This window comes from Girardinichthys multiradiatus, chromosome 11, assembly GCF_021462225.1.
Source record: "Girardinichthys multiradiatus isolate DD_20200921_A chromosome 11, DD_fGirMul_XY1, whole genome shotgun sequence".
Taxonomy (NCBI): domain Eukaryota; kingdom Metazoa; phylum Chordata; class Actinopteri; order Cyprinodontiformes; family Goodeidae; genus Girardinichthys; species Girardinichthys multiradiatus.
In genome coordinates this window covers 20,616,704-20,637,066 of record NC_061804.1, presented here as the reverse complement: position 1 = coordinate 20,637,066, position 20,363 = coordinate 20,616,704, and the positions used below count along the sequence as shown (strand labels likewise).

The following is a 20,363-nucleotide window of genomic DNA, read 5'->3' as shown; positions in this document are numbered from 1 at the left end:
CAAGGTTTAAAAAAGCCTCATGCTTTATTAACTCATCAAGATCACCACCCATAGGTAGGGGAGTAACCTTTTTAATACCAAAAGACCCTTAAAAAAACATAGTTATTTATCATGATGAGCATCACTGCACATCACAATTGTTTTGAAGATCAAGACTGTTAGAAGAGAATAGTCATAGGGCTATATGTACGTATCATTTCAGTAGCCCTTTGTTCAGTTGAAATATTGGATTCTTGTCAGTTTGCTGTTCTTTTGATGCAGTGTAGGTGTTGGGCTTTTCTGCTTTTGGCAGCACCTGACCAGTGACCTTTTCTTGAAGTATCCCACACCTCACACTACAGTACTGGAATAAGTTCCATCAATCTACCTCCACCCTCCCTCCATGACCCTGAACTGGATAAACCAAGAGTGGAAAAAGAATGGAAACTATGATATATAGGAGTAACCACTTTATGAAGGGCACAAAGCTCAGGCTTTTGTGTGGCAGAGATTAATATAAATGAATTATTTTCAGCTTGAAAATAAGCCTCGTTTTAGTTATTTTCTTTCTCAATCTTTGAGTCTTAATAAGAGCTTAATGAGATTAAAAAAATCTAAATTTGAATAATCTGCCATATTTATTTCCCTTGTGTTCACTCAGAATTGTACACATAACTTAAAATTCAGTTTGTGAGATTGAAAAAAAGAAATCTGATAAATAATTTCCAAACATTTTCTACCTCTCATATGACATACATAATGTTCAGTTCCACAACAAAAAAAAAAGCAAATATGTTAGGGGAACGTGTAAAAAATAAAAAAGTTGTTATTACATAAATGTGGACACCCTAAATATTTTTGATGAAACAGCTTCTGGTTTAATTTTAACATTAAGCCTTCATTCTTCGGAGTCATTCTGCATCCTACCTCTTAACTAGGTAAAATTTACCTTCCCAGTTCTCTAAATCTCTCAGACTGAAGACATCTGCCATAGCCTGAAGAGATTTTTGAATTGAACTTTGGGTCAGCCATTCCAAACCTGTTTTTTTTTATTACTACAGAGAGATTCTTTTGATTTGTATGTATGCTTGGACTCACTGTGATGCTAAAAAATGAAATAACACTTTCTAAGTGACAGCTGAATGTTTTGTGTTAAAACAAACTTGTATTTGGAACTATTAATTATGTTATCCAACTTGACTTCATGTTTTACAGTGAGCATGACATTTTTTTTAACGTTGATTCTTTGCCAAAGCACCTTTTGGATCTGCAGCCCTAACGTCTAGATAGGTTCCTTCAGACCAATTGAATTCCCACACAAGGTTTTTGGAGATTTTGGCCAGGTGTGGATGTTTTGTTTAGCCTTGTCTTCCAGCCCTAAACCTTAGTCCAGGCATTTATAAAATACAGCAGATTGTTGTTAAATGTAGAACACAACTTGTATTTGCTGTTGGCCCAACCAGGTTTTGAGAAGAGCTTCAAAGCGCAAAAAGAAGAAACTGCAGCAAGAGAAAAAAAAAAACAAAGAGCAGACAAATTATTAAAAACAACTTTTAATAACAAATAGGCTGTTAAGAGACCTTCAGAGGCCACATCTTCTTCCATGGCAAGAGTTTGCCACATTGGACTTTGCAATTAAGCATAAAAAATGTCTACTCTCAGTTGAAATTACAGAATCTTTATGATAGTGCTTACTCTTATCTGACTGCTGATTTTCAATTAAAAAAAAAGAAGCCATAACAGGACTGAGTTATGAGGGACTTTTAGGGTGAGGGTCCTGGGGGACATGCAATTCAGGTTCAAGAGTCAAAGCACAGGCATCCTGCTTTCCAGCCATTCAAGCATGAAATTGATTTAGTCAGTGTGCAACTACTGCCATCTAAGGGTCAGAAGGAGACAAATAAGTTGACTTTAGAGAAGAAATTGCATGGTTTAAATCATTCTTTCTGGGTATCTAAACAAGACACCCCCCCCCATCCCATCATGCACACACAAGATAGAAAGTCCACAGTTAGGAAAAGCACGTGTTTACTTTTGTTTGATTCGGCGCACATACAACCTGGAAGTAGCTGGTTGAAAGGTTGTCATACAGTGCAGGACTTTCACTGAAGCATGAAATTGGAATTACTGATGGATCCATTCTGACACACACGCTTACAAGTGCTTAAAGACAGGACATTAACTCTTTCCTGACCCATAATGCCCATACACTCATTTATTCAGCTTCACTGAATACATAACTATATTTAAATTTTAAATGTGCTCAGTTGGGTTCAATCCTAAAAGGTTGAGCCTTGCAGACATTCCTCCATGGCGTTTAGTTCCTGCAGTTCAGGGCAGTGAGGACCACAATGGAGGGAGAGGATTCGCCTGACCTTGGGAATGATGGAGAGGGCTGGGCCTCTGGCACCACTGGGAGGAAGGAAAGAAAAAACACACACAATGCTGGTATTACTACTAAACATGTCAGGAAAAACAATACAACTAATAACTAATAAGTGGAGCTGGTGCAGAACTACTCAGTTTATTTTAGATTGAGAAAAAGAGCCCAAGCTAATGACCTGACTGACCCATTGAAGTGGAGCTGAACTAATTTGAAGAGCTGCTGTCCCAGTTCAAGGCTGTCTTTTCCATACTGGGAGCTGGTAGCTATGGCACTCTGCTCCAGGTAGGTTGCAGCATTTTTCCAGTCACCTGCAGAAACAGTAGATATCAAAATAAAAAACACCAAGAGGATGGTACAGCTTCTTAAGTCACGACTATTAAACAGGATCAACACTTCTGTTGCTAATGAAGCCAATTTAAAATTAAACCATGAAGATTTTTTACGGTTCATATTCTTCTAGATTTTATAGCCAACGAGTTTCACCGTGGAAAAAGAGGATCAGAAGGAATTTTAGACACCCATCATCTGCTAAAGATCTCTGCCCAGTAGTTTAGAAAATGCCCTCTCTCTCACACTTCAAAGAAGTGTGAATCAAATGTTACTTTTCTATTCATGTAACAGAGGTCGGCCAAGCAGAGACCTCCCCAACACGTGCATTTCAAATGATCATAGTCTGCACTCCTTAGTGTGAACGAAGTGACTTTTCTTCCATGCTAAGACTCTCCGCTTCAAACTGCCTCAAACACAGCAGTTCAAACTCGGATCACCCTCATTGTTCATGTTACAGAGAAGTTATGTGAGTAAATGATGTAGGGGTTATATTTCTTTTTTTATAGCAACTATGCTTCTGGGAGTTATATTACAAATGCAGTAACATCAATTACTACTTCAACTTGTTGGATGGTAACATTAATTTGCACTTTGATAAGCAATTACTTCTTTACAACCGTTCGACTGCAACAAAAATATTATGACAAACGGTGCCTTGCCAAAGTTTTTTTACCTCCCCTCGACTTTTTTTTATGTTACATTCCAACCTGTAACTTAAATGCTTTTTAGTCTTATTTTATGTGATGGATCTCCACAAATTAGTTCAAGTTGGTGAAGTGAAATGAGAAAAATTTATAGAAAAAAAAGACTTAAAAAAAACAAAAAGAATCACCATAACTCACAGACGAGGCAAGGAGGGCATTAATTAGAGAGGCAGTGCAGAGACCAGAGGTAACCCTGAAGGAGTTGCAGAGATCCACAGCAGAGACTGGAGTATCTGTCCATAGGACCTCAAAAAGCCATACAAACAATTGAGCTAAAAAGCCATTACTTAGTGTTAAAAACAAGGCAGGACGTCTGGCGCAAACCCAACACATCCCATAACCCCAAGAACATCCCTGGGGATGTTTTTCAGCTGTAGGGACTGGGAAACTGTCCCAAGTCAAGGGAAAGATGGATGGTGCTGAATACAGAGGTATTTTTTAGCAAAACCTGCATCAGTCTGCCTGCGATTTGAGACTGGCATGGAGGTTCACCTTCCCGCAGGACAATGATCAGAAGCATACTGCTAAAGCAACACCAGAGGGGTTTAAGGGAAAACATTTAGATGCGTTGGAATGGCCTAGTCAAAGTTCAGACCTCAGTTTAAATGAGAATCTGTAGTTAGACTTGAAGATCGATGTTCACAAGCGAAAGCCAATATGAAGGAGCTGGAGCAGCTTTGCCTTAAGGGATGGGCAAAAAATCCCAGTGGTAAGATGTTGCAAGCTCACAGAGACTTATCCAAAGGTCTAATACATAGTACATACATTATGTTGTAGGCTTGTTATGTAAATGAAATGGTGCAAGCTCTCAAAAAAACATCGCAAACGCATTTTAATTCCAGATTGCGAGGCAACAAAACATTATTTACCCCACGGGGGGTAAATAATTTTGCAAGGCACTGTATTATTTATTACATTTATGCTATCCATAACATTTATTCATTATTTTGAAGCATTCATCTAAGTGAAAACACTGACACTAATTAAATTTAGTTGTAATTTCAAACCGCTTATTAGGTCTATATATTATCATTTTTGCTGTTCTTTGGTCACTCAGGCACTTTTCCATAAAATGACTTTAAACTCTAGAAGGGGATGGGACTGTTTTTGTTTGTTTTAAAACCAAATATATTAATAATAATATATTATCCTGGCGTATCTTAAAATCAGTAGTGATGCCTCTGCTCACAAAACAATCAAACGCAAGCGTTTCTTCTTCTTTTGTCACAGGGCTGCTCTGCAGTTGAACTCTGTTCCTGTTTTAAATATTTGATTACAAAAGATCAACTTCATAAATTCTACAAAGAAAAAACAATGTTAAGTGTTTTGTTACTGATAACCAGATAAAATATAAGCATATATCTTAGTTACAGGTAAACACATCATAAAAATACCCCTTACCTTAGTAAGGCTAAATTTGCTTAAATAGATGGTGTTACCACATGAAACATATTAACCGTACAGGCCTGTTATGACTCTCACCCACTGAAGCATAAGCTCTGGCTGTGGCATCAGCCAGCTCCCCCTGCAGAGGATGACTCTCTCCGAGTATGAGTCCAGACTGATTCCTGGTCCTTTTCAGAAGGTGCAAGGCTTCCACTGGGTGAGAGCAGAATGGAAGAAGGACTTGACAGATATTCATAATTGTATACCTGTACATTTCTGTACAGCATTAGTGTTTGGGCTGCAGTTTTACAAAGAAACCTGAAATTTCTCTCTCCATGAGCGCCGCAGCCTTCTCCAAGGCAAGCTTGATCTCCTGCAGCTTGTGGTTCACATCAGCTGAGGACATTTGATGGCCACAGGTTAAAAGAGAACATATAAATCCACTTCCTCTGTTTTCCTAAAAAACATATATATAGAAACTATATTAAATATTCAGTGCAAATGTTTTATAGCAGTAGAACAGAAGAGTAGATAATCATTGAGTAAATTCATAAAACAGATTGTTGCATACTTTAAGAGCTCCTTTGCACTTGGAACACAGGAGTCCTGACTCATTCCTGCTGCTCTCCCTCAGCTCCTCCTCCTGCACGCTGCAGGCCTCGCACTCACATAGGAAGTAGTATTGCCGCTGCAAGAGACGCTGTCTTTCTCGAATCCCCATTCTGTTGCTCTGGGGCCCTGAGGACAAGAATCGGGGTGATAATGTAGACCAGGACATAAATCAGACATTTCAGGTTTGCATATTGTTAACAGTTACTCCGATTTCAGGAGAGACTGATGAATTCATGCACGGTCCCTTTAAGTTGGCAATGTTTTCCTACTTTTATGGGGGGACTAAAGATAGGGAAGACATGTGCATCCATTGTTTTTGAAAGGAAATACTAAAAGAGATTCATAAAAAAAACTTCTAAAAAAAAAAAAACTTCTCATGACAGTCCAATATCTTAAAGAAATTAAATTAAAAATCAAAAGCATGGTTCCATGTCTCATATCTCACCATAGCAGTGCAGGATCTCCTCTCCAGGAGTGATAACTCTAGCTGCTCTGACCGTCACAGTGACTCTGGGGCCCTGGCGTCCTTCCCCAAGGAGAGGTTGATTGAAACCTATGGACTCCTGTGAATCACAGGGATCAGCAGCTGTTCCGGTGCTGAACACCAGACTGGTATTGGGACAGCAAGAGTGATTAAGAAGGCTGAGAGTCGGGAAAATTGCAGTTGCAATTCGAATTTCCTCCACTGATTGTACTCGTGATGTTTTAGATCCTGGTAAGAAGGAAGAAGTCAAACTAAAGGTGGTGTTCTTCAGACAGAATATATGGTAAAACACTCGCACTGCCTTGTAAAAGTATAAATTTTTAGTAAACAATTTTTCATCATCAAACTTCAGTGTATAAAGCAACATAATAATAATGTTGTCGAAGGAAACGATACATGGTTGTTAAATAAAAAAAAAACATAACTCACTAAATAAAAACATGATTAAAGCTCTTACAGCATGTTCACATGTTCATAGCACTGATCGCTAAATCATCTGAGTATCTCACAATTCCAAACCTACTAAGACATGGCCATCCACCTAACTCTTCCACTAATAAGAGAAGCAGCCAAGAAGCCAATGGTAACTCTGTTGGAGCTGCGGCTCATGTGGGAGCTTTTGCTCTTTCACTTCATAAATTTTGCCTTTTCATAAACTGGCATTAGACAGTCACTGTTGAAAGAATACCTGTTTGCAGTTTGCTACAAGCCATGTAGAGGAAACAACAAACATTTGCAAGAAAGCACTTTGGGTCAGAAGAGACCAGATCTGATGTTAGAATTGCCAGGTCAAAGGCCAGACCCAAATCCAATTGAGAATCTGTAGCAGATACTCTCCATACAATCTAACTGAACTTCGGTGGTCAAAAGGTTCAGTTTCTAGACACATAAAGCTGGTAGAGACATACACCAACAAATAAGCAGCAGTAATTGCAGTGAAAGGTAGTTCAAGAAAGTATCAATTAAGCTTTTAGTTTAAAAAAATAATAACTACTAACAAAACAATAACTACAAGTCGTCCCTTCATAGTTATCCACTATGTTTGGCTGGTCTATCACATACACTGCCTGGCCAAAAAAAAAAGTCGCCACCTGGATTTAACTAAGCAAATAGGTACGAGCCTCCCATTGGATAATTACTGCATGGGCGATTATGTTTCAGCTGGCAACAAGTTATTTAACCCCAACTGGTGCAATGAGTTGCTTCTTATTTACAGCCATGTTGAAAGACACATCCTGTGATTGTGGAAAACATGTCAGTCTGTTTCAGAAGGGTCAAATCATTGGCATGCATCAAGCAGAGAAAACCTCTAAGGAAATTGCAGAAACTACCAAAATTGGGTTAAGAACTGTCCAACGCATTATTAAAAACTGGAAGGATAGTGGGGACCCATCATCTTCAAAGAAGAAATGTGGCCGGAAAAAAATCCTGAATGATCGTGATCAGCGATCACTTAAACGTTTGGTGAAATCAGATCGAAGGAAAACAACAGTAGAGCTCTGGGCTATGTTTAATAGTGAATGTAAGAACATTTTCATATGCACAATGTGAAGGGAACTCAAGGGATTGGGACTGAACAGCTGTGTAACCTTAAGAAAACTACTAATCAGTGAGGCTAACCAGAAAAAAGGCTTCAATTTGCTATTCAGCATAAAGATTGGACTCTGGAGCAATGGAAGAAGGTCATATGGTCTGATGAGTCCAGATTTACCCTGTTCCAGAGTGATGGAGGCATCAGGGTAAGAAGAGAGGTGGGTGAAGTGATGCCCCCATCATGCCTAGTGCCTACTGTACAAGCCTGTGGGGGCAGTGCTATGATCTGGGGTTGCTGCAGTTGGTCAGGTCAGGGTTCAGCAACAGTATGTGTTCAAAGACTGAGGTCAGCTGATCACCTGAACATACTGAACGACCAGGTTATTCCATCAATGGATTTTTTTCTTCCCTGATGGCACGGGCATATTCCAAGATGACAATGACAGGATTCATCAGGCTTGAATTGTGAAAGAGTGGTTCAGGGAGCATAAGACATCATTCTCACACATGGATTGGCCACCACAGAGTCCAGACCTTATCCCCATTGAGAATCTGTGGGATGTGCTGGAGAAGGCTTTGCACAGCAGTCAGACTCTACCATCATCAATGCAAGATCTTGGTGAAAATTTAATGCAACACTGGGTGGAAATAAATCTTATGACATTGCAGAAGCTCATCAAAACAATGCCACAGTGAATGTGTGCCATAATCAAAGCTAAAGTAGGTCCAACAAAATATTAGTGTGTGACCTTTTTGGTGGTGACTTTTTTTTTGGCCAGGCAGTGTATAATACCAATAAAATATATCAAAGTATGGGGTTGTAAAGTGTTTAAATGTGGAAAGGTTTAAAGGGTAAAATACTTTATTTTTTATCTATATTTGCTTCAGCCCTGACAAACCTTAGCTACAACTGTTTATTGTGACATTTAACATGTTTGTGAAAGTTACCTGCATCTTGCAGTGTAATTACTGCCTGAGCATTACACCTCAGCTGCAGCATGTGCCTCAGAACTGCACTTCCCACAACCCACAGCTCTGAGCTCCACTCTGTGTCCTCTTCCTTCTTCTTTGGTCCATCTGAAGATTGGCTTTTTGATGATGAAGCAACATTAAACGTCGATGACACAGGAAGAGGACCTGCCTTGCTGAGCTTCAGATAAAGTGTCGCCACAGTAACTGCACACAGGAAACGCAAACCAGTGCTCTGGTGCTCTATATGGTGCAGTAAGTGAAACACAGTCAGGTATGGATTATACTGCTCAGACTTTCTCTGCTCATCTCTGATTGTCTGCCTTGCTATTTGGATGTTTTTAATCCCAGCCTTTACCGTCACCCTGAGAGCGAGCTGTGCCATTACACCCATCGCAGCAAGTTCTGCTCCCAATGGACATTCCCAGTGGTGATGTTCTTCCCAGGCTTCCCGCTGACAAGCAGCTGAACAGTAGCGGCTCCAGCTGCAGCCCTCACATGCCACAGCACACAGAGTTTCAGCCAAACACCAATGACATCGCCTGTGCTCTGCTCCAAACACTATTTCCCTCTGTGTGTCCTTCTCCCTTCTTTTCTTTCCTTTAACCTTCTCAATTCCTGGAAGGAGGACCCAGCTGAACGGCCTGTCACTCAAAATCACCTCTCCAGCTGTTATCCTCTTTAAAGCCACGAGGTGGAAACCTTTCCCCTTGCTGCAGCCGACAGAAACTTGAGGACAAATGCCAAATCCGAGAGCTTCGCTGGACGATATGACATTTTTGCTGCATTTATTATCATCTGAGACAGGATGGGGATGATCGTTTATTCTTTTTTTACATACAGAGAGGTGGTTCAAGCAGAGAGTGCGACGGTCCTTGAGTTTGCTTGAGAGATGAGATGGATAGCCAGATTTTAAGGCTCTGTCGATGTCATCAAGGCTTTCCTTTGGAGGACAGAAAAGTTGATGAGGAAAACTTTAAGAAAAAAAAAACTGAATTAAAAATTTTTACAGTCATAAAAAAAGAGATCCGGACTTAAAATTGAACGATAAAATAAAGAGGGCAATTAGTAACACCTAATTAATGTTGCAAATGAACAAATTAAAGTGTAACTACTCAATAAACATTTTGAAAACTATTTTACTTTTCAAAGAGTAAAGTGGAAAACTATGGTATAATAGAACAAAAAGTAAAACAAAATATCACTAAAACCAAATAAGATCAATTTAATATGAATTCAAGTCCAAATGTGGGGCTGAGTTAGAATTTAGAGCAGGTATTTAAAATGATGGATAGTCTGAGCAGCTCTAACTGAATTAGAAATGTAACTCATACATCCATAGATGCTGAGAAACAGAAACATAATCGCTAAGTCATATAATCACATTGTATCACTGTAGCATGAACCTGGGATTACCTGACTTTTCCCTTTCAATCATCTACAGCTTGAAATGGAAACCTCCACACAAAATGTTAAAAGATGCATATTTGAAGTGCATGTGTTGGTGGGGTCTTTGTTTGGTCTGCTATGGAGGAAGAATAATAACAGAACAACCTCGCTGTTCTGAGAAGTCTTTGAAATATAAATATATTGGCAGGTTGAAAGCAATTAGGAAAGAGTATAATATGGATAAAGATAAAGCGGTCCACAGGGAGGTGGTGGACCGCTTTGTGGCATGGTGTGGAAACAGTCATCTCATTTTGAACGTGATTAAAACAAAGGAGATGATTGTAGAGTTTAAGAGAAACAGGAATAAGTCAAAAACTATTTCTATCATGGGAGAAGAAGTGGAGGTGGTGGAGGAGTATAAATACCTCGGTGTTCACCTGGACAACAGACTAGAGTGGAGATGCAACTGTGAAGCCATCTACAAGAAGGGACAGAGCAGACTGTACTTCTTGAGGAAGCTTAGGTCCTTTGGTGTTTGCAGCAAGATGCTGCATATCTTCTATAAGTCTGTTGTGAGAGTGTGATCTCTTCTACCATCATCTGCTGGGGAAGCAGCATCAGAGCCAGGGACTTAAAAAAGCTCAACAAGCTGATAAAAAAGGCTGGCTCTGTTCTGGGGACTCCTCTGGAACCTCTGGAGATCATTGTGGAAAGACGGATTCTTCATAAAATGAAGAACATTATGGAGAACCCTGAGCATCCTCTTCATGAGACTGTCCTACAACAACAGAGTGTCTTCAGTCAGAGGCTTCTTCAGATCTGCTGTAAGACGGAGCGCTACAGGAGATCCTTCCTGCCCACAGCCATCAGCATCTACAACGACTCTTTGAGGAAACCTTCATAATATGAGCTACAACAACATTTAATTTCCCTTTGGGATTAATAAAGTATTTTTGAATTGAATTGAATATATGTGTCAGTCAAAAGTTTGCTGTTTTTTTTTTCTTGAAAGAAACTAGTTGGTTTGCTTTTGTCTCTTCTTCAGATTGTTTTCTGCTTCAAGTTCTGAGTTAATAATCTTTTTGAAGGCTATTATCAAACTAAAAGGTAATTATTTTGACACAAAGGACATTTTTAACTCTTCAACCATAACAGACTTACGCGGATGCATAAAAAACAGAAAAAAAAGCTTCATTTCGCAGCTTAGATTAGAAGAATTACCGTTTTTAAATCATTTTAAATCAGTTGGCCTCTTTTCTCTCCACGTCCTCCAGTCATTTTGAGAGAAGAACACAAAATACAGCCAGAGAGATACTGGTTTGAGAACTCAAAACTATTTTCTGTCTATGGCATCTACACAAAATACCTACATCAAGAATGAAATGGCATCTATGAGTTGCTTATTCAATCTGATCATCATCCAAAAAGCAAGAGAAAATAGAACAAAATAAGAACAAGAAAATTTATGTTTATTGGATTTTGAGTCTAACATTTAATAAAAGTAAAAGTAAATCCAAAGCAAAGAATCACAAGAACAAAGCTCATATTAAAAGTCACACTAAAAGCTGAGCAAAGATCAATATTTCAAGAATTCTTGGAAAGCTGCATTAATCTCTATAAAGCTTTAATCTTGCCCTCTCTCCCTCACAGTCTCTTTTCCCTTAATACATGAAATCATTATTTAAAAACTTCTTTTTGTATTTACCCACATTACTTTTGTCTGATATTTAAATTTGTTTAATAATCTAACACATTAAAGTGTGATGAAAAATTTAAAAAAAAAAAGGGTGTAAGGGGACAAATGTTTTCAAAGGATTTTTGCTTTATGCCTGATTTTATTTTATGCATTTGTGGATTACTTTGGTTTCCCTATTTATTCTTAAGCGTGGTTTATAAAATAATGTTAGTATGATATTTACATATTCCAGATTTCGTTCTCTCAGGCCTCCATGTAGTAGTGCACATTTAAAGAAGCTTGTTTAAATTAAAAAAGGAAATCAGAAAAGCTGAGGATGAACCGTCCTACCTGATAGTGTTGCAGATGGCAGAGAGCAGCAGAGCGATTGGCATAGCACAGAGAAAGCTGCTCCGAACTTTGAGGTGCAAAACATATTCCCTGCAATAAGAAAAGTTTTATTTTAATTTGAGGTTGTGTACATTCTCTGTCTAGAATAAGCAGTTTCCCTTTTGCAATACTGTATATCCCTTAAGAAAGATTTAGTTTCTGTCTCTGAACCAGAATTTCTTCAAGATTTATACCATCAGTCAGATACAAGTTGATCTAATGAACACCTCCATTTACACCATTAGTATGTGAAGCATATGTCTCCTATATAATATAAAACATTTCAATTCACCTGTGAATAGTGTAGAGCTGCAGCCTTGTAATCTTTTGCCTTGAAGCTGGAGTTACCCTTTTCCCTGCATTTGGCTGCTTCTTCCGGGTCTTTCTTCACAGAGTATCCTGCAGAGATCGACTGAACGGCATCCAGATCCTGTTGGCTGGAAAACACAAAGAAACACAAGGAAGCTTTTTCTCTCACGGTTTGAGCTTCCTTCAAAGCCATCGACTGGCAGGAAACTATGGTTTAATGGATAATTGGAAACAATTAAATCTGAACATCTTTTTATGGCCCAAACAGCCTCAGATGAGAAAACTAGAATGTTTCAACGAGTCTAACCTTTTTTTAAACTACATATGGTTTCTGTTAGAGAGAAACATACTTAGCCAGACTTAAAGCGCATTTAAAGACATCATCTATTTCACGCAGAGAGGTAAATGTTTCCCTTAGCTCAGGATCCAGTCCACTCCATTTCTGTGCAACGTGATCTTGCCACTGCACGCAAGGAAGATCCATCATGAACGACAATGAACCATCACGGCACCGTCTCATCAAACGAGGAATCAGGGCCAAGTTTTAGGTTTGTTTTGGGACATTTTCATACCAGCATGCTGCCCTTAAAACATCCGGATCAAGCAAATGTGATCAAAGGACAGTTCCCGGTGCAAACTTTCAAAATAAAATCACACACTAACTGGCATCGTCCATTATTATTATTATGCTTGGAAAGATCAATCATTAGGCTGTAAAATGGTGGCGTCATCAAGGGTTAACATTTAATATCAACCAAATGTAAAAAAAAAAAAATTCTCAAACTTAGGTTTAGATATATTAGTGTTTAAACCAGGGTTGTCCAAAGTGTTGCCCAGGGTCCATTTGTCGCCCGTGGAGTGATTTTTTTGTGGCCCCTGACCACAACTTTTAGAGCAGTACATGCGGTTTATGCAGATAGAGATTTTCCTTTTTTTAATAACAGCAACAGACAAACTGAAATTTTCACAAGATGCAAAATGTTAGGTACAATACAAAGTACTCGTACTCGTACTCGTCGTCTTTCGCTTTATCCGGGACCGGGTGGCGGGGGCAGCAGACTCAGCAGAGACGCTGAGACGTCCCTCTCCCCAGACACCTCCTCCAGCTCCTCCAGGGGGAGCCCAAGGCGTTCCCAGGCCAGCCGAGAGACATAGTCCCTCCAGTGTGTCCTGGGCAGTCCCCTGGGCTTCCTCCCGGTGGGACATGCCTGGAACACCTCCCGAGGAAGGTGTCCAGGAGGCATCCGGTATAGATGCCCGAGCCACCTCAACTGGCTCCTCTCAATGTGGAGGAGCAGCGGCTCGACTCCGAGCCCCTCCCGGATGGCCGAGCTCCTCACCCTATCTCTAAGGGAGTGCCCGGCCACCCTACGGAGGAAGCTCATTTCAGCCGCTTGTATCCGTGATCTCGTTATTTCAGTCATGACCCAAAGTTCATGGCCATAGGTGAGGGTAGGAACGTAGACCGACCGGTAAATCGAGAGCTTCGCTTTTCGGCTCAGCTCTCTCTTCACCACAACGGACCGACACAGCGACCCCATTACTGTGGCAGCCGCACCGATCCGTCTGTCGATCTCCCGCTCCATTCTTCCCTCACTCGTGAACAAGACCCGAGATACTTAAACTCCTCCACTTGAGGCAGGAACTCCCCTCCAACCCGAAGAGGACAAGTCACCCTTTTCCGGTCGAGAACCATGGCCTCAGACTTGGCCATGGTACTTATCTTTTAATAAATATGCTTTCTTTGTTATAATTTCATAGTAAATAGGACCAGACTTATCCAGTAACTTTTATCCAAAGGAATACCTGGGTGGACCCAAATCTGGATTTGAATTATTTATTAAACTTATTGCAAGCATTTTGAAAGAAAGAGTGACTCAAATCCTATTCTTATTGCTAAGGAATAGACTGTCTTTTTTAGGCCAAGAAAATGAAAATCATTTGTCCCCCAGCCCCAAACATTTGCAAACTGTATGCCTTTCTTTTAATCAGGCAAACCAACAAAGCTTTTTTGATGTTTTGGATTTACAATTATTTACAGATCCCTTCCCCACAAACACAAGATAGCTTTATTTGTTTGACTAAAATATAAAACTATTGGCTTATTGTTGAGCAGAAAAAAGACTCACAAAATGGTTTGCATTTTTAATAAAAACATAATAATAATTTTATTGTGCTCCACAAGCACTTTCGACTTGACAATTTTGGCCCACATGGCAAAACGTTTGGACATGATGGTTTAAACCAAAACAGCTGAGTAAGAAGTGAGCATCTCAGCAGGTGAAGATACAAGGCCACAAAGACTTTCAACAGAGTGAGAAAGTGAGAATAGCCAATCTTTACAGTTGGAATAAAATATTAATTTATTTATTTATGTGATAGCAATGTTTAAAACAAATCTGGATCTTCGCCAGGTCAATATGTGAACAGCAAAAGGACAGACCTTTTGTAGGGATGATAAATGTCAGGCAGGATGAGTTGGCAGTTAACATTCAATTAAAAAACATCATTACAAGTAAATAAAAAATACAAATACATGTTTTATCTGTATTGTGAAAAACATCACAAATACACCATGATTCAATCTCATGTACTAAAAAACCCAAAACATGGTTTCAAAATATTTAACTTCAAGAAAAATATAATTTTCCCCCAATCCCCCAGTGGGCCCACCACCTGCAGGGGCCGTGAGGGACCGGTGCAAAGAGGATTGGGTGGCGGACGAAGGTGGAGACCTCAGCGGCCCGATCCCCGGATGCTTAGGCTGGCTCTTGGGACGTGGAATGTCACCTCACTGGGGGGGAAGGAGCCTGAGCTTGTGCGGGAGGTCGAGAGATATCGACTAGAAATAGTTGAACTCGCCTCCACGCACAGCGTGGGCTCTGGAACCCATCACCTTGAGAGGAGTTGGACTCTCTTCTACTCTGGAGTGGCCCACGGGGAGAGGCGGCGGGCTGGTGTGGGTTTGCTTGTTGCCCCCCAGCTCAGCCGTCTCGTGTTGGGGTTTACCCCAGTGGATGAGAGGGTCGTATCCCTGTGCCTTCGGGTTGGGGAGAGGTCTCTGACTATCATTTCAGCCCACGGGCCGAGTGGTAGTGCAGAGTACCCGGCCTTCTTGGCGTCCCTGTCGGGGGTGCTGGATAGTGCCCCTCCCGGGGACTCCATTATTCTGCTGCGGGACTTCAACGCCCACGTGGGGAACGACAGTGACACCTGAACAGGCGTGATTGGGAGGAATGGCCTCCCCGATCTGAATCCGAGTGGTGTTTTGTTATTGGACTTCTGTGCTAGTCACGGATTGTCCATAACGAACACCATGTTCCCGGTGCGTGTTGGACTCCGGCAGGGCTGCCCTTTGTCACCGGTCCTGTTCATAACTTTTATGGACAGGATTTCTAGACGCAGCCAAGGGCCGGAGGGGCTCTGGTTTGGGGACCAGTGGATTTCGTCTCTTCTTTTTGCGGATGACGTGGTCCTGCTGGCCCCCTCTAGCCAAGACCTACAGCATGCGCTGTGGCGGTTCGCAGCCGAGTGTGAAGCGGCTGGGATGAGGATCAGCTCCTCCAAGTCCGAGGCCATGGTACTCGACCGGAAAAGGGCGGCTTGTCCTCTTCAGGTTGGAGGGGTGTTCCTGAACTTTGGGTCATGACCGAAAGAACGAGATCCCGGATACAAGCGGCTGAAATGAGCTTCCTCCGTAGGGTGGCCGGGCACTCCCTTAGAGATAGGGTGAGGAGCTCGGCCATCCGGGAGGAGCTCGGAGTAGAGCCGCTGCTCCTCCACATTGAGAGGAGCCAGTTGAGGTGGCTCGGGCATCTATACCGGTTGCCTGATGGACGCCTTCCTCGGGAAGTGTTCCAGGCACGTCCCACCGGGAGGAGGCCCAGGGGATGGCCCAGGACACGCTGGAGGGACTATGTCTCTCGGCTGGCCTGGGAACGCCTTGGGCTCCCCCTGGAGGAACAGGAGGAGGTGTCTGGAGAGAGGGACGTCTGGGCGTCTCTGCTGAGTCTGCTGCCCCCGCGACCCGGTCCCGGATAAGCGGAAGACGACGACTACGAGTACAAGAAAAATATAATTTTACTACAAAAACAGAAACTTATACAGAGCTTGAGGTAGAATACTAAAAAAAAAAAAAAAAAAAAAATAAAACAAAAACCAAATCAACCCAAATTTAGGTCTTCCTCACTTTTTGTTTATTTTAAATTTTTATATAATTTTTTAGTCATCATTTCTAGAGACCCACAGAAAGTTAAATAAAAAATAAATGTTTTTATGGCAAATTCTAAATTTTGCCGACTAACATTTAAACCCAGGTAAAAATTTGAAGCATAATGAATATGGCCACATTTTTAACATAATGTGTGTGAGCTGGATTTGTTTCATAAAGTTTTAAAAGATATCGAATTATGTCTTCAAAAAGAGAACTCTCCCTTAAAGAAGAGTCCATTTTAAAATAACTAAATTTATTTTAAAGCCAAACAGCTTTTAAGTGTTGAACAATTAACCAAATGCTGCAGTTCATAATGGAAAATCATGTGCACAGTGCACTACTTCTTCATTTATTCACAAGTGCATCTTTACAACTGCACCATATTTTTAAATATTAGCAAAGATTTGTTGAAAAGTTATTCTAATACATAACAATAATGACAAAAAAAAATATTCAAGTAACTTTATTTGGTCTCTTATTTTGAAGGCTTTAATGTGTCAAACCGGTTCTGTGTATTTTTTTTATGTTGCTTTTCTCGTTAGCCTTTTTTATCTCGCGAGACGTGAAATCTTTTGCCTTAAAGTATACACTATAGAAGCTAGTCTGCGAGCTTTTAAAATAACTTTAAGAAGAAGACATGACTCTAGAACTGACACGGGGGGCAGTTGAAGTGAGCTTGAATTTTGTTATAACTTGATATTTAATCTTACCTTTGAATAAATGTCTTCCGGTTGCTTTAAAGTATCTGTTAGCATGAGCTAATGAGATTTACAGTCGCACAGCTGCGTCGACAGTGGCAGCCAAGAGTTTATATGTAACGCTCCGAATAGGAGCAGTAATTATATGAGTGATCCCGTAAAAAACAGACGTAATTCATTACTGGTGAACATTATATATAAATCTTTGAGTGAATATAATTGTGATTCTAGAGTGACCGCCTTCGCCCTGCCTTGTCATGATTTGTTTATGTACAACTTGGGGAGCGATGAGAACTAATTGCCCCCTAATTATTGTCCAGATGCCTAATTTGTAGCTTGGTATTAGCATCATAGTAATGTGATAGGACAGAATGAGGCCAGGCTTACTAACAGGTTCACATGTGTGGTTTTTCAGGCCCTCTTCAAAGGATCCCAAATAAACAATCCAGTGTTGCAGTTACTGGTGAGTGACAGTTAAGTGAGGCCACTCTTAAATTCTTCTTCACTGTCTCTTCTCTATTCCCAGCTTATCTGTTTAGGTTTATAACACGCAGTTGAGCTGAGAAACCCAATGTTTGTATTTCAGGTTAGGTCAATTGCACTGGTTTTGTTATGACATAAAACATTTTTTCCTAAATTAGTTTGAGATGCAGTATTCAGACTTTTCTTGGCCAATGGCAATTTTCAGATTTCTTTGCAGATTTTGGTTTTTGCAAAGTTTCTAACTTTGTTTTGTAAATATTCGCAACCAAGCCTCTCTGACCCCATTTCTGGCCTCTGTTTGTATGTCCTGTCAATATAAGGAGACAGAATACGTTAAAAAGAAAATAATTTTGAGCAAAATCACATTCTCTTACATTGTTATTCCCTTTATTTCCACAGTAACAAAGATCACACAATTCTGCATTAAATCCGTTTAATTCATTAGGAAATGTAACTTTTAAAGGATTTGTGTTTTGTAACGCAAACCTTTTCTTTTTCTGTGCTTTCAGAACATCCGTCAGATCAGTAACAACACAGGCCCACCCAGGTACCGCCTCATGATGAGTGATGGTCAGCACTTGTTGTCTTGTAAGTATCTTAAAGTTCTCTAAACACCAAGTATGTGGGTGTGGTTCTGAAAGTATTGTAAAAATAACAGATAATTTGTTTCTCACTCTACAAAAAGCACGTTTAAAGTTCAGTAAAGTGAATAGTAGCTGTTATTATATATGTGTGCAAGTACATGTTAGTGCACAGACGTGTAAAACGTTTGCAGCCTAGGTAGCTCACAAGACCATTGTAACTGGCTAAAACAGAATTAGTTATTTCAAAATGTATTTCTCTTTCTGTTTTGCAAGAAAACTCTTCAATTGTTCAAGTGGAACAAATGCATTCTTTGTGTTTCCAGACTAAATAACCAATTGGTAAAATCATGATTTGAGTGTTGACTAAAATAATAATTATTAATAATAATAATAATGATTTTTACTCCTTCAATGACCAGCCTTAATTTGTTTCCATCTTTTTCTGTGTCCAGCGTTCCTGCTGGCCACCCAGTTGAACCATCTGGCAGAAGACAACCTCCTTGTACCACAGTGTGTGTGTATGCTGAGGAGGACCACCACTAACACGTTGTCTGATGGCCGGTATGTGTTTCCTATCCTCTGTCTTTTGTAACTTTTAAATCAATTTCCTCTGTGCTACAATATTCTAAAACTGGAAAAAAAATATTTGTATTTCTTTACCCTTTCTAAGTTGCTTTCTTACCAAGCCAAGACAATATTGTAAGGGATCATTTGAATGTCAAGAGTCTAAGTAGGGATATTTTTTATTCAGGCAAGTAGTGGTTGTTGTGGAAATGAAGATCTTGAAGTCAGCAGAAGAAGCTGGAGGAAAGATTGGAAATCCCACTCCATATTTGACAGATGGTAAAGTTCTTTTGTTTTTGGTTAAATTTAGAAACAGTAATTCAGGGCCGGTGCAGGTGATTTATGATATTTGATTCACCTTTAGGAAAGCTGTCATCTCCACATAAGTTGTCATCAACCACCTCTGAACCAGCCTCCGCTTCAGCCGCTGAGGTACCTGGACCCTCCAGCACCAACAACAACAACAAAGGTGAGAGAGCGATTAAAGACCAAAGCATGAAATTTCTTCAGTGTCTCAGAACTTCTCCAGGACATGGAGCTTGGTACTCGTTTATAGTTGAGATTGTTTTATATACAGGTGAATCTCAAAAAATTTGAATATTACCTAAAAGTTGATTTATTTCAGTAACTCAATTCAAGGAGTGGAACTCGTATATTTCTTCATTCATTCGACACAGAGTGATATTTTTCAAGCGTTCTTCTGTTCATTTTTATGTTTATGGCTTACAGCTAATGTTGTATAAAACCAACACAAAAAATCTGTTAATTACTTCAATAGTGGGCTAGGGCTTCTAGCAAGATTTACTGCATTAATGCAGCATGGAATGGAGGTGATCAGCCTGTGGCTCTGATGAGGTCATAAGGAAGCCCAGGTTGCTTTAATAATGGCGTTCAACTCCTCTGCATTGTTGGGTCTGGTGTCTCCCCGTAGGGTTTAGGTCAGGGGAGTTTGGTGGCCAGTCAAACACAGTGATACCATGAGCATTACATTGGTACTTGGTACAGTGTGGGCATGTGCTAAGTCATGCTGAAAATCATAATATCCATCAAGCTTGTCAGCAGAGGAAAGCATCAAGTCGTCTATAATTTACTGGTAGACTGCTGTGCTGACTTGATAAAACACACTGAACCTCTCTTTGAAAGACTCTGGGACTCTGATTTCTGAATTAAATGCAAAATTATAATCTCATAAGATGACTTTATACTACTGAGAAAAAGTCCAGTCCCTTTTCTCCCTAGCCCTGGTAAAACACCTCTGACATTGTCTATGGTTCAGGTGAAGCTCAACACAAGGATTGTAACAGTTTTTGCCCATGTCTTGAATATGTTTGTGTGGTGGCTCTTGAAACACTGACTCTAGCTACAGTGCACGCGTTGCAAATGTTTGCTTGCTTTGCTTTGCTTTATAGTCACGGCTTCTGTCTCTGCTTGTGCAGCTTTTTTTTCACAGTTTTTCTTCCACTCAACTTTTCAATAATATGTTTGTATACAGGGGTCTGTGAACAGCCAATTTCCATAGCACTGACCTTTTGTGACTAACCCTCCTTGGAGGCTGTCAGTGATGGTCTGCTGGAAAGTTGTTAAGTCATCTTCCACGTGATTGTGGTCATAACATGACCATAACATAATATTTCTGTATTAATAATCAGTTTTTATTTGTCTTATGTATTTATTA

General features: G+C 40.2%; 2 protein-coding genes across 4 annotated transcripts in view; one reads left to right on the top strand and one right to left on the bottom strand.

Moving 5' to 3' along the window:
• Positions 1–1,516: 1,516 nt before the first annotated feature.
• On the bottom strand, positions 1,517–12,767 carry smyd4 (SET and MYND domain containing 4). 2 transcript variants are annotated; one of them, XM_047380060.1, is made up of 10 exons: positions 12,497–12,766; positions 12,130–12,274; positions 11,799–11,888; positions 8,363–9,326; positions 5,843–6,109; positions 5,357–5,523; positions 5,104–5,242; positions 4,882–4,998; positions 2,550–2,673; positions 1,517–2,391 (listed from the first exon to the last, which is right to left on the bottom strand). In XM_047380060.1, the coding sequence occupies exons 1-10, from the start codon at positions 12,664–12,666 to the stop codon at positions 2,259–2,261; spliced, it is 2,316 nt and encodes a 771-aa protein (XP_047236016.1). In that variant the 5' UTR covers positions 12,667–12,766; the 3' UTR covers positions 1,517–2,258. The 2 variants fall into 2 exon arrangements, 1 of the variants encoding a protein (XP_047236016.1); XR_007040422.1 differs by having other exon boundaries at positions 2,250–2,391; positions 4,886–4,998; positions 12,497–12,767.
• Positions 12,768–16,902: 4,135 nt separating this feature from the next.
• The window catches only part of LOC124876730 (replication protein A 70 kDa DNA-binding subunit-like), a 56,176-nt gene continuing 52,715 nt past the window's right edge, over positions 16,903–20,363 (top strand). The window contains exons 1-6 of one of the 2 annotated variants that reach the window (XM_047379715.1): positions 16,903–17,029; positions 17,473–17,520; positions 18,050–18,128; positions 18,577–18,685; positions 18,876–18,967; positions 19,053–19,157. In XM_047379715.1, the coding sequence (XP_047235671.1) occupies positions 16,997–17,029; positions 17,473–17,520; positions 18,050–18,128; positions 18,577–18,685; positions 18,876–18,967; positions 19,053–19,157 (466 nt within the window). In that variant the 5' untranslated portion in view covers positions 16,903–16,996. Of the gene's footprint in view, positions 17,030–17,472; positions 17,531–18,049; positions 18,129–18,576; positions 18,686–18,875; positions 18,968–19,052; positions 19,158–20,363 lie in introns of both variants that reach the window. The other variant, XM_047379716.1, reaches the window with a different exon arrangement.

What these genes read in the sequence shown, in the direction of transcription:
- smyd4 (XM_047380060.1), bottom strand. Translation starts at nt 12,666, where the DNA reads ATGAGACGGTGCCGTGATGGTTCATTGTCGTTCATGATGGATCTTCCT. An exon ending in CAGCTCTACACTATTCACAG is followed by an intron (nt 11,889 to 12,129) that starts GTGAATTGAAAT and finishes TTCTTATTGCAG; the next exon opens with GGAATATGTTTTGCACCTCA. An exon ending in AGTGCAAAGGAGCTCTTAAA is followed by an intron (nt 5,243 to 5,356) that starts GTATGCAACAAT and finishes TATGTTTTTTAG; the next exon opens with GAAAACAGAGGAAGTGGATT.